The 14,493-nt window shown below is 42.5% G+C and overlaps 1 protein-coding gene across 2 annotated transcripts in view; it reads right to left on the minus strand.

Moving 5' to 3' along the window:
• The window catches only part of LOC103057336 (3',5'-cyclic-AMP phosphodiesterase 4B), a 94,217-nt gene that overhangs the window by 32,077 nt on the left and 47,647 nt on the right, over positions 1 to 14,493 (minus strand). For both annotated transcript variants that reach the window (XM_007426571.4, XM_025165639.2), the window contains exons 5-6: positions 14,127 to 14,176; positions 10,529 to 10,641 (exon numbers count right to left, since the gene is read on the minus strand). In XM_007426571.4, coding sequence (XP_007426633.2) covers positions 10,529 to 10,641; positions 14,127 to 14,176 — 163 coding nt within the window. The remainder of the gene's footprint in view (positions 1 to 10,528; positions 10,642 to 14,126; positions 14,177 to 14,493) is intronic.

The raw sequence follows: 14,493 nt of genomic DNA on the forward strand, positions 1-14,493 counted from the left end.
GATGGAGATCTTCAAAACATGGGGAATGGCTGGATCATGATTTTACTGATTAGCTGGAAACTCTTAACACTCTCCTCCTTTTCCAACACTGTGTCTCCCCTTCTCTTTTTTTATATTTATATTTATATTATTTATATTTATATTTATATTTATATTTATATTTATATTTATATTTATATATTTATATATTTATTTATTTATTTATTTATTTATTTTGGTCACATACAGATACAGAGCTGCCCTGCACATCCCTTTGGCATCTTCTGCAAACTCTTCACGGGCAACCCAGTGAAAGTGTCCAGCTCACCATATGAATTTAATAACTAAAGCAGAGGGAGACCTCCTGACTTATGTGGACATATGGCTAAGTGGAAAGTGGAAAGCTGAGAGTATACAAACCTGTGCTGGATGTTGCACAAGCAAATTATGCCAATATTTGCTCTGGAAAACCCAGTTCAGGAGACAAGCACATTGCACTGAGTGAACACAAGGAAAAGGGAGACTGCAGGAACTGACTATCAACTAAATCATGACCTAGAAATACTACAGAGTAGTACACATGGGGCCAGACCTGAGAGGCAGGTTTGATAAAAAGGAATTTGAATACAGAAATTATTCCTCCCAAAATACTGTCTTTGAGCCTTGGAAGAGGATTTTGAGGGTAAAGTCAAATGGACAAGCTGGATAGCAAAAGCACTTTCCTCTATATCTTTTCCCACCCTGCAACCCTTGGGGAAGAAGGAGATTTGACTGATTATGTGTGGAAAGAAATGTAGAGCTGATCTTGGGGAAAGTATGAGCAAGCCATCAAGGAGGGACCTGGACAAGAGATTACATAGTCCAGAGATAGAACGAAGCATGAAAAAGACACTTAATAACCCTGCCATAATTTTGCTTAGCATGAGATGGGACAGGCTTTCAAGATTCTGTTATTATATTTTACAACAATAAAGTAGCATTCCTGGAATCTCTACAGCATGTTTCTTGATCTGACCTACCTTGAAGGGCTGACAATGTGCCATCAAGTTAATGTCAATTCTTAGCAGCCACACAGACTTTCTCCAGGATGATCCATCCCCAACTTGGCCCCTCAGATCTTCTAAAATTGCACCCAGCACTATTGTAATCAACTCTATCAACTGTGCTGCTGGTCATCCTTTTTCTTCCACTGTTCCCAACATTACGGACTTCTCAAGAGAGTTGGGCCTTGGCATACTGTGTCTTAAATGTGGTAATTTGAGCCAGGTCATTTTGCTTCAACTGAGAATCCTGGATTGATTGTTCTATAATCCATTTTTTGATTTCTTGGCTATCCATGGTATTCTCAGGAATCTTCCCCAAAGCATCAATACTCGCTCTATCCTAAGTTAAAGTCCAACTTTAACTTCCATAGAGTGTCACAGGAAAAACCACTGCCTCCATGATTCTTATCTTCATAGGTATAAACATGTCATGGCACCTGAATATTTTTTTCCAAGGGTCCATCTACCACATGGATAGACAAGAGAAAGTGAGATCTTATTGTAAACAATAAACTAACATGGGATAATGCACTAGCCTCTTACTTCAGAGAAGTCACTCAAATGGCACCAATTATTGTTGTCAAGGGATTTTCCTTCATTACCAGAGAGTAAGGAAACAAACAAAAAGATCTAGTAGACAAGAGAGCTGGACTATAAGAAACAAAATAGGAGTTTGAAATTTTACTGTTGAGCCTGAAATATTCTTTAAGGGTCTGGATTGTTGGAGCATTGTCATTTAAATATTGTATCTTAGCTGAGAAGGGATAGGTTGAATCCCTGTTCAGCCTTGAAATATACTCAGTGATCTGGAATCAATCTCCCCCATTCTAACCAACTCAACAGGATTGTTAAGAAGTTAACTGTCACGTATATTGTCTTGAGCCACTTGGAAAAAAGAAGGACATAAATATGATACTGAAAGAGAGACCTATAAATTAATATCACGTATCATATTTTGCACAATAGTGACTGGGTCTGTGTGATGTTTATATAGTGACAAAACTATTCCACTGGCTAAATTCTCCATTATGTCACAGCCCTCAAGTCAAAAGTTGAAGGTTGGATAAGGGAAAACATGCTGAAATTCAGTCAAGGTGCTGTTAGTAAACAAAACACGAACCTGTTTTGGATGAGCTCGCATTTTCTCTGAAATAGTAGATCCTCATTTCTCACTGGATTCATGGGAGATGGCAATGGTAGAGAGCCTTTGTACTATTATGTCTAGTGCCCCAGCTGCATCTCTTCTTGGGCCAGTCAAATTAGCAATACTTATTTGCATCTTGGTTACAACCTCAACCCTTGACCAAGGTAATGCCCAAAAACTGAAGCTAGTGCAGACTGTGGCAGTTAGACTACTAATTGGTATGCTGATAAATCCGCACTGCTGTCAACTGCTTACTGGATGCAATTTAAGGTGTTGGAATTGATATTTAAAGTCCAAACATCATCTTCCCATTATAATCCCCAGTTCTTAATATCTGTGGTACAGCTGTTTGAAGATGTCCCTGTTATCAAAGGCCCATCTTTGCTCCCAAGCCTTGCTCCCAGGCTCTTGAACACATACTCTCAAAAGTTGCATTTGGCCCTGTTCTCTCAGCAGTTAGAAAATCTATAAAGATGCCTCTCTTTTAACTCTAAGTTTAAAACAGCTAGTAGCAATTTTGTGCCTTAATTTTAATTTTAATTTTAATTTGCATTTTCATTATTTTTTATTTTGTAAGCTGCCTTGAATAGACAGGTGGAGTACAAATCAAATCAACCTGAATATAAAAGGAATTTAGCATTTAAAAATTATTTCCTACTCAGGCATTCACAACATCTTTCTCTTTGGGGAACACGTGTCCCCAGATATGTTAGAAGAGCAACCCCCATTCCCGACCTTTCTGCAACTTTTCTTATTAAGAAAATTATTATTACAGTATTACAGTTGGAAATAATGGGTTAGGAAAGCTGATCCAAATAACAAAACTGTCTGAGTTTGAGAAAGACCACAACCCTTCCATATGGCAAGAAAGAGAATTATTTCAGGTGTTGGACTTCGTAATGTGTAATGGCATGATACGCCACAAATGGGCTTGCAGGCAGAATCCAAGAGAAGATTTTTCTGTCCCACTGAAAATTCTGTGCAGCTTGAACACAAGAATGCTAGGTTGGGAAAGAATAATGTAGAGGAATTTCCTGCTGATCTGCAATGATCAATATCTAGATTCAGAGGAAGAATGCCCTGCAAATTTTAATAATTTTAATAATAATTGCTGGCTGGCAATTCTGGACGTTGCAATTCCAACACACGATAAGGGCCTCAGAAGACAAAAGCCGATTATAAGTTCATCAGCAAAGGGACAAAGCCTTGCAAAGATGCTGAGTGATGCTGGGTAAAGAGGAAGGAAAACGGGATAATGACTAAAGTGTATGTTGTTATCACAGGCTGTACCTACCCATGAGTCACTGGATGCACAGATCCTGTTCTGAATCATGCATGTGTCTTTTTGTGTTAGTGTTCTGCAGTTAAAAGGGAAGCCCTTTTGAAATCTTTTATCTTGCACTGGAACTTGAATGGGGAAAGCAGAAGCATGGAATACCAGAACACCAGAAAACTTCTGGGATTTTCAGCTCTACTTTAGCCCAGCTGTTACCACCTCCAGAAAAGGTCTGCCTGATAGCCTTGTCAAGAGCTCTGCGAAAATGCCACTGTGGTCAGCTTTTGTTCAAGCTCTGAACTACTATATAATATAGGATACTTAAAAATATTTTTTAAAACCTGAGAAATTAAGGGATAATTAAGCCCTTCAGCCAGGCTACAAATCACAGAATGAAAGGACAGTATATTTATTCACAGTATTTTGGTGTCAGAACTGGCACTCAGTCTGAGGAAATTAGGGGTATTATGGGTTTTTGGTGGGGGGAGGGAGAGAGCCTTGAACCCCTAAGGATTGGGACCCCAGGTGAGAGAGTTTTGGGGATGGTGGCCATTGACAAGGTACCTGAGGAATAAAATGACTTGGTGCCCAATTGCTCAGGACTGATAACATGAGGGACAGTTTCACCAAAGCTCTCTTATTCTGTTTCTTTCTTCAGCTACCATTTCGAGACAGACTGACAGAATAGGGGAAAATAGGAATATATAAGGCCAGGTCAAAGCCTAGAGTAAAGGACTGCATTCAAAACCCAGTTTAGCCAACTCTATGGACTAGGCAAATCTCAGCTTCTGGTCTCCAATGCTCAGATCAGGGATTTACTGCAAAGTATGTACTAACTGCTACTAACACAGAAGAACAATGTCCATGAACAGACACCTACACACAGCTTGAAGAAACGGAGCTCAACAAACATTACTACCCTACCACGCCCAATACTACACACCCACAAATTTCTGGCACACTGCCCTCTCCTGCAGACACACTGTTCTAGCTGAGCTCTTTACACAGACAACACACCACATGAATATGTACAGTTCCACTGATAACCTTTAACATTACACAGCTGGGCTGAAGCACACGTGCAGGCACTGCCAGCCATGCACCCATGATCCTAGACAAAAACACCACACTGAGACTGACCTCTACAAAATCACAGTAGCATTCCCAAAGCTCTCTAGCTTATTCAGGTAAGCATATGCTCTCCAGACCAGTACATACCGTAGCATCTATTCCAAAGTATCAGATTCTACTCTGTTACCAAGAACATATATATCCGAGGTACAAATATCACAGAGATTGTTTTCTAAATTCATACATGGAACAAATTAACCAAGCCTCAGAAATAGAGGGCAAACTCCCACATTCTTTGTGACCTCTACAATCCCATCTGACACTCAACCATGAAAATCTCCACTATTTCAGGGTAGGTAATGTCTGCAAACGCTGCATAAGCTGTAATAAGCAAATCTACCACCAAATTAATTGATACACAGCCTCAAGCCAGGTATGTCCATGCAAACAACAACACATCCCAAACATACACTATTTGGCTGATCCCACAAGCTCAGGGAAAAACAGCTCTAGGACCCATGTTTCAGAGGCAGGCTGTGCTAGTCCATGCGGTACCCAAACACAGTGAACGTATTTGACAGAAGGCATACTATATGAGGATCCTCTTCTGTTGCTTGCAAATTGGGAGAGTATCGGAAACAGAGGGCTGCCTGTTTGTTTAGCCACAGGACAGGACACGCGGCAGCGATTCCAGTGTGACATTGTAGGCAGCCAGGAAGGGCACAGGTCTCCTCTAGTCTCTCCTGACAGGCACAGCACCCCATACTCTGTTGCAAGCAGGACCCTGAGCTGATTGTGTCCATGTCTGATCTTGCTAGGATGCATGCTATAGGGAGATGCTTGCAGCACTAGGCATGCCCCATGTCCTCTTAGTAACATTAGGCATGCAGCTGATGCAAGGCTCCAAGCTTCCTCTTGATTCCCCTTAATTTATCTCCCCAGGCCAGTGAAATCAAACCAGATGTTGGCCATCCAAAATCTCATGCATACTCCCTCCCCAACTGTATCTGTCCACAGAAACAAAGCAGACAAAACACAGATACATCCAGATTACCTGGTCCCACCAGCCGACCAGCCATGGTTTTGCACAGGTCTCACAGAAAAAATCCACTAAGGGCATCTTCTGTTCTTGGCCAGTGAGCAGCAAGAGCTCTCTGGGTTGCCCACCAAGGTGGTATTCCCTCTCTCCAGACGAGTGGCTGATTAGTGGTGTCCCCTTTCCTTGATGTTGGCAGGAAAGGCAGGGGTTAATTTCTCAAAGCTGTTCTTTCCACATGCAGGTTTGGGCCTGGCATGGCTCTTGCTGGCCAACCTGCCTTGCACGAGAACCCTCACATCTCTGTTGCTCCTCCTCTGGTCCTCCCCACCAGGGGGCCGTGGCTCAAGAAGATGTGCCAGATAGGCCCAAACTTGAAAGCCCCACGTCTCTGGCTATGTTGCAGAGGAGGAGGCGAATACCCACAGTGCAAAGCTGCTCTGGCTATGAGCAAACACAATCCTCCTCAGCTGTCTGGACAATATGCCTCCCTCTCCTTCTCCTCCGGTCACATCTTCAGAAGAAAAAGTCCAGCAGCAGCTCAGGAAGACAGAAGAAAGAGGCAAAAACGGCAGCAGGCAGTCACTGCATGGAAGAACGGTTTCACCCAGGTGGAGCAGGAGGGAGATTCCCAGCCATTTCTGGGTACCACATGGCATACATCCAGCTAGCAAGACAGACGCTGCATTGCTGAAAGGCACGTCCCCATCATCTCTTTGGTGTGCGTTTGAGGGCAGCGGTCACCACGGAGACGGTAACTCCTAGTATGGCCTCAGCTGCAGCTTCGTTCCCTGGCTTGGCATGCATGTGTGTGTGTCTGCTTGTGTGTGTGTGTGAATGCACGTTTCTCTCACTGCAGCAATGGGTGGATGGGATATGATGTCAGGTGGCGATGAGTGAGAGAGGGATAGAGAGAGAAGAAAGGGAGTGGAAGTGAGGGAGGGAAGAGGAGGGGCAGGAGAGAGGAGGTGGTTAAAGGCGCACAGAAACAAGAGCTGGCCAAACAACGAGGAGGCGAACAAATGGAAGGGAAAAGAGGGAGGGGGAAGGTCGCCCTGCAAGGATTTAAATTAACCAAATTCTAAAGCTCAGGGCCTCCAGAGGCCAGAACCGTTGTAGGACTCCAGCCTCCTCCCCACAACACCCCGCAGATGGTGACCGAGGACCCAGCTCTTCTTGCCCTAGGAGGAAATGGATGGACAGGAGACATAAGGGGACAGATTTAGTGTTCTGGGGAGCTGCCTCTCAATCAGGCATTCCTTACGCCCGGGACTGGGAACGGAAGCCGGGTGATGAAAAGACTGGGAAGCAAGAGGCCATGTCTCTCCCTCCCTAACTCTGCAACCCAAGTGGGGACGGCATGGATCTGAGCAAAAGGCAAGGGCTCATTGCCAGGCATATATGCCTCTGCTTACTGATTCTGACCAGGAGCCACCAGACCAACCATTAGCAGTATTATTTCCAGGTTTAAAAAGACATGGCTCCAATGATCTCAAGCTGGAGTGATGAAGAAAAGATGGTAGGAAAGAGCTAAGAGTTTCTGTCCAGATCACATTTATGGAAGTCACAGGGATGAGGGTTGTAGCCAACAAGTACATGCATGCTATGTTTACACAACCACTGTGCTGTCAACACTTAGATATATTCTTCCTATATATATTAAAAATGCTATGCCACGGAATGGAATGCACAGACCAGCTGGTTTGACCAACTACTGGTTTGGGATTTTGTTTCTCAGAAGTATCCAGTGCTAAATTTTTTGTGACCAAAAAGAAACTGCCACAGCATCCAAAGAGCATTATACATTCCCCTTTCTTTGGAAACAATTGGTGTTACTCAACAAAACAAGAGTTGAAAGAATTTCACACCCAGAGAGGCCAATGTCTGATCTAGATGGAATTTTACATCTGGAGTACAGTAGATGGGCTTCAGCATCCCTGCATGTAAATACTTGCTGCCCTATTCACACATGTACCATAATGACCCCTCCAGCCCATCAAAGAACCACATGGCAGTACTAACAGGAAGGAGCTTTTACATTTAAGCAACGCTGAAGCAAAGGAACCATCTGCCATCAATTGCCTCATCACACCCTGCCATCAGGGTTCCATGAGTGGGACATGGCCACCTGAACATCACAGAGCACAGAGGTAGGACATGATGCCTTTCAAAGGGATAATGCTGCTCTCTCATTCTGCAGTTTCTGATTACAGAACACCTCCTTCCAGCTTCCCAAGGCCCATCTTACTGGGACTTTGCACAACAAATCCATGACTTGCTTGCATATTCCCATTGAGCAAAAGTGGGTAAAGGGCACCCCTCACCCCAAAAACATCACAAGAGAGCAAAATCAATATTCCCTGCCCTAAAATATTACTCAGATTCTTCTTGCACCCCCAACCTGCTTTCCCCCACTGCTTGGCTGGTCCAGACCATCTTTCTCTCTTTCTCACTTGCTTAACCAAAAGCAGCCTCTACTTATATGACATGCTTATTTTATTTCAACATAAATATGCCAGCAGGAATAAAATGCTGGTTCTCTCAAACTCAGGCATGAATCTGGGTAGGGAGGCAGGAACCTAAACTTATTTTTGTGTAACTCCTTAATTACAACCAGCCCAGAGCATTTTGCTGCCCTGAATAAGCACACCATGCGGTCCAAGAGAATCATCCTAAAGGCCACTGCAAATTTACAAAAAGGATGCCAGAAAATAACTTTCTGACTGGGGAAGCATGTACTAAAAATCTAGGTGATAATCGCAAGGCACACTTCTTGTTTTGCACTATGCCTTTTTGATATCTCTGGCTACTAATAACATTGGTCAGATCCTAAACAAACCCAGAATTAATTAATTAATTAATTAATTAATTAAATGACTATCCTTGGCTGCTGGGAGGTATTTTCTTCAAGGCTTATGTTCTCAAAGCCAGGAAAGACAGCAGGAACAAAATAAGAGGAGGAGGCATAGCTAACATAGGAAAACAAACCATTAGTCAGAAGAGGATACCAGGATTGTTGATTTAAACTTTAAAAAAAAGGAGTGGCGGCTTTGCCGGAAGTTAAGATGAGGTACTCATCACAGGCAGATCTTGGGCATTAATGAGGGAGGCAGTGTAGGAAGTAGGAACAATGTTTTGGGGAAGGTTTTTTTTTTTAAGCTGCATGTAAGCTGTGTAGAGGAACTTCCCAAAGAATCATGATCCTTATTTAGAAAGTGAAAATTTTCCCAACATGAGATCCTTCAGATGTATTGGGAATTGCAAGTCCACAGATTCCAAAAAAACATGGAACAAGAATTCTAGTTTCAATCTCAATATATCCGGAAAGGTCCAAGTTGGAAAAGGAGGGGACAGCTATTCTAAGGAATAATGCTCCAGCAGAGAAACCATTTAAAATGGCAGATGTAGAGGATACAGAGAGAGCCTTGAAGAAAATATGTGGCAGCTGTCACAAAAACATCAGTTTAGCTCAGAAAGACAGGAGCAGGTGAGGAAGAAACTCAAAATCAGTCTGCTTTGATTCTGTTTAGTATAAGAGGGAGGGAAAGACAAACTCTGTCAGACTTTTAAGACTCTGTTATTATAGCCTATATCAACAGTGTTCTAGTATTTCTTGTGGTCTCTGTTTCCTGACCTGGTCTACCTTGAAGGGCTGGCAACAGACTGGGATATTCAGTGGCAAGTTATACTAATTTATCATTTGTAGAGCAAAGCTAACACCCTGCCCTGTTAGGTAGGTCTGTCTGAGACTCGCTGGCAGGTATCACTCTTACCTGGATGGAGTGGCAATACAGTAAGAGCTCACTTAGATCTGTTTAAACTAAGCTAGCTATAAGTTTAAAGGCTTAAAGGTGGCAAGCACCTTCTGGGGTAATTTATTTAACTTCAAGATTAAACTAAATCTAAAATATACAAGTTTTTCTAGGTCCTTATTTTTCCTAGAAGGAAAACATGTTGCTTCAAAGTAAGAGTCATCATACCCCACAACAAGGCTAGAAACTTCTGTTTTATTTCAGAATTATGAATCATCTCTAGGTAAGGGTGCCTGCCACCTTTGGACTTTGAATGATGTACTAATGACCAAAAAGAGAACGCTGGTAGGACAAAAGATAACTTTTATTTATTTAATTCACATTCATTAAAATAAAAATGAATTAATATGTGCAATGTCATTAAAAATTTACAATTCTGTGGCCACTGTTCATCAAATTTAAACCATCTTACAAGTCCTCAGAGAGACATCTAGACAGAGATTTTGAAAAAGAGTTGTAATTTCCAGCAGATGAACCACAGTGGCTATCAATTTCACTTAGAAGTATGAACTTTTATTCACAAACTCAATTCCCAAATGATAAAGAACAAATCACTATACTTCTGTAACTCCTGAACCCAAGGCAACCAGATCCTATAAGTGTTTTCAGAAACAATAGTGAGGGGACAAAAGCAGTATTACACTTACAGACAAGTATCTTTGTATAGAAATGTATTTCCCTGTCTTTCTGATGCTCAGGCTGTGAGCATGTTATGGCTTACACAGCAGAAATAAACCACCCAGACAAAATCAACAGGTTTAGGGAAATCTTGAGATTTGCAAAAGTGTAACAAATGTTTGGAAGGGAAAGCTGACAAAAAGGAACCTCCAAAATGTAAAAAAACATAAACTTAGCTGCCACAGATGCTGACTGATTACTGGAGAACAGAGCATAAGAGAAAGTCGAAGGGTGGGGAAATGGACTGAAATATTACAGAGAAAGATATGGGTCAGCAGGCATTCCACAGTGCAATATTTTGGCTTTGTAACACATATAATATATTATCTGCTGTAATATACAGACTATAACTATCAAAGAGAAGACAAATATGGACTGTATACATTCAAAGTTGATAGATGTCTGGGTGGAGCTGATAACAGACAACATATTGACACCGTCCTGGATGCCACAGTGCACTTGCTGCATCTGCTGAACACTCTTCCTTACCTTGTTAGATGCCATCTCACTGACAGAGCGATAGGTCTGAATGGTCTCTAACTGGTCAAGACACCAGTCTAGCTCTTCCAAGGTCTCTCTGGCTAGTTGCTGGTAAGTCTCTTCTGCAGATGAAGTGGGGGAAGAAACCAAAGCATATTAGGTTCAAGTGATCTTTCGAGCATTCCAAAAAGAACTGATTAACCAGGAATATCCCCTTGTACAATCTGCTCAACTTCCTAGCTAAAAGCATGTGAAGATCAGATTCACTGAGATGATGCACAACTAAGTAGACAATGATGCCCAGAAGAGCATTTTTAGAAGGCAGGCATGGTCTCAAAGCTATCCGGCAAAGCCTGTGACCAACCAATTATCACCAGGGGGCTGGTATATTTTCTATTTTTGCAGCCTTCTTTAGGTTGCAAAAACCACACAGGGAAAGGTGAGTGACAATTGAAATACCTATCAAGACACAAATACTGAGTCAGTCACAGGTGGTACATGGCTGGTTTAAGAACAATACATATGGAACTGGGACTAAAGTTCTGTATCCAAGACTTCAGGACTGGCCCAAGACAATTTTCTTCCTGAGACGGAGCAGCAAATGGCACACCATGCCCTATTAAATCAAGACGCAAGTTATTTGGGAAGTTCAGGCACAAGATTCCACAAGCACCTCTTCCCAACCATAGAGTGGTGGCACAAAAATCTGCTGATTTAAGGCAGCCACTTCTCTCTACTTAATAGTAGAACCAATCCTACAAGGCTCATATTCTCCCATAGTATCTTCTTTGTTTTCTCCCCTCTTCCATGTATTCAGCTGCTCCTTATTAAAATGTACACAACTGGTTAAGATTTGGCTGCAGGGATGACTATCTCCATCAATCTGCTGAAAACTATTTATTAGTTGCACTATCCCAACTTTTTAAAGCAACATTTCCTTATCACAGCTCCCTCAACAGCCTTATCAAGTACAGCAAGATATTTCCCATTTAGGAGACAAGGAATTTACATCCTCTGTAGACAGGAGAACAAATGAGGGACACAGGAAGTCATGCACTTGCCATTGTTTACACTTTGGAATATGTCTGCTAAGTACATTTGCATTTTATCCCTTTTGGAGATCAGCAACCAGTACCTACAGTGCAAACTTCTGGAGGTGGAGCTGTACAAAGTTTCCTGATGGTTGTGATGGAGTAATACTGCACAAATAATAGAAAGTCTAACAAACTTGTGCTTCCCATTTTCACTCTATTATCATGTCCAAGAGAGCTCTGAAGTTTAATGAGTACAGAATAGAAAAGTGTCAAAGAACTCCATAACTGAGCTAATTTCTCAAGGATCCAGGATTGGACCACAAATAGAGGTACCAGCACTGAGGCACAATCAGGCAATGCTTCGTACTGGGGTAGGCCTGTTATAGTCTGCTACCTGTTTATAGCAACAGGTGTGGGAGAAACATGCTGATTTCCACACATATGACCTGTTTTATTGGAAGCAAGGGGAAGAGGATCTCAGCAAATATGGGAAGCAGAACTGAATACTGTTGTACAGAGGGCAGAACAATAATTGAAATATGTGGGATAGTTTAAGATAACCTTCCCTTATTTGCCTCTACAACTGGTTCTCCCAGTTCACATGGGTCACCTAGGTAGGGTGGATTGTTCTGGGACAGTATATTCTCTATATGAGGAAGGGATGATGATGATGATGATGATGATGATGATGATGAGGAGGAGGAGGAGGAGGAGGAGGAGGAGGAGGAGGAGGAGGAGGAGATGATTCCCAGAGGGAACACAACCCCCTTCCTGCCCATGGCCCATCATATCTCTAGACCCCTGAAAATCCTCACGGAAGCTCCCTACAGTTTTAATTGTCAACCAGAAATATTCTCTATGGTCTGTTCAATGATCCTGATGAAAGCTTCCATTTATATACAAATTAAAAACAAAATGAATCTTGGAAACACATTAGTTGCCACAGTCGATAAACAGGCATATTCTAGCACTTAGAGCACAGCATTATCAACTATCAGCTTCTGCATCCGCTCAAAGTAGCCCCTTTCAACTACCATACAGGCATCGAACATGGTTAGATCTTAGGTCACAACTTATTTGCACCTATGAACAATTCATATGCTTGCACATAGATATAAGCAGATACATGTATCTTTCCACAATTCCAGCAGCTGAGGATTTTAACTGAAGGTTTCGTAACATGGCAGATATATTTGCTGCATTTACATCTGTACGTCTTGTGAAGGACCAAGCAGTTAGGCACCTTTAAACCTGCATTTTCTGCATCCTAGAGAGCAACAATTTGCAGCCAATGGCCTTTCCTGGCATCAATAGCAAGGCAGGTAGTGCTGCAGGTTTTCTGAAGTTGACCCTTTTCATTTCACCATGTACATTATCACTCACCACACTGGGGCTGAGCAAGCTGTGTCTCTCCTGATGTTTAATTCCACCTCTTATCATCCTGATCAGCATGGACTATAATTAGCAATGATGGGAGTTGCAGTCTGACCACATCTAGAGGGCAAAGGGTTCCACCCACACACACACACACACACACACCCTTTTAGAGTCAAATGTGCCACTGCTTATAGCAGTGTTTCTCAACCTTGGCAGCTCGAAGATGTGTGGACTTCAACTCCCAGAATTCCCCAGCCAGCCAGCATTCTGGGAGTTGAAGTCCACACATCTTCAAGTTGCCAAGGTTGAGAGACACCGGCTTATAGGGTTCTACAGTTGTAAGAGCTGCCTGATATGACTTTGGTCAGTTCTTGGATGTGGATCACTTCTCAGATGTCGCAGCTGGATACTACTACTTTTCTGGAAAGGTTCCCTTTCATGTGAACAACACAGAAGTCCTAATGACAAGTTCCTCTTGAGGTGAGAACTTGAAGAGCTATCAAAGTGTTTCAATCTTCCCCAAAGAAAGATTAGTGGGGTTGATTTTTTCCCATTAGGACACATCTCCAGAGGAAAAGAGTGAATGACACATTTAAAAATACATGCCATCTTGGGTATCAAAACCAGAGGGCTGAATACTGATGCATACTTAAGGTATTTTTTTTCCTAGAAGCATGATGTACTTAAGAGAGTGTGCTTGGCCTAACCAAGAGGTTTTAATGCTTGAGAGGGACATTCTGAAGAACTCCCTAATTAATACAGACATAACCTGTCTGTAAAGTCTCCTACACAAACATCACTGAACTGAGCACAGGATCCGTGTTCCTGTGAAACTCCTGTGTCCTTTACCACCCTTTTGCAGAACCCTTTCTTAAACCCTCAGGTTCTTATTTGCCCCAAACCTGATGCTGGAGTGGGCTGCCTCAACTCGCCTCAAGGTAAGGTCCACTTCGGCACCCGGTGCAGTAGACTCTTGCTTTTCCCCAGAGGAAGATGATGGAGGCCCATCCAAAGCAATAATCTTTCACAGAGGGTGGAATTTTCAGGTACAGTATACTCAATAGGTACACTTTGGGCTTTTAAGATCTTTGACCCTGAGATCTAATGCCAGGTCTGCAGGACTGATTGGGTCTGCTCCCTTGTTTGCTTCTCCGGAATCAGAACCCTCTTGGTGGTACACGACCAAGTGTCATTACCTGAGAGTGTGGCTTTGCAAACAGCTGGCTGGCTGCCGATGGGAGATCTCCTAAGGGAGCAGAAAACAGGAAGAAGTTCAAGATCAGACATCAGCATCTCCCTTGCCACACAAAATATAAAAGGAGTTGAGTATCTCCTTCTTCTCACCCCCTGTTCAACAAGATACCACATTTGCATGCTTACAGGTAACAACTGCTCTCTTGATTATATGCCACAGCCCCAAGTTTGTCTTCCTTGAAATGATCGCTGTAAGATGGAAATATGGGGGTCTTTAAACATGGAATTGGGACAACCTCTTCTCTATGAACCTTTGAGAAATTGAGGGCTCTTGCCTCTGAAGAGCAGTAATTGCATTCAAGTCTTAAA

The sequence above is a fragment of the Python bivittatus genome, unplaced genomic scaffold (genome assembly GCF_059951505.1).
Source record: "Python bivittatus isolate LINGU-HERP-01145 unplaced genomic scaffold, Pbiv_v1 ctg000220_np1212, whole genome shotgun sequence".
In the NCBI taxonomy this organism is placed as follows: domain Eukaryota; kingdom Metazoa; phylum Chordata; class Lepidosauria; order Squamata; family Pythonidae; genus Python; species Python bivittatus.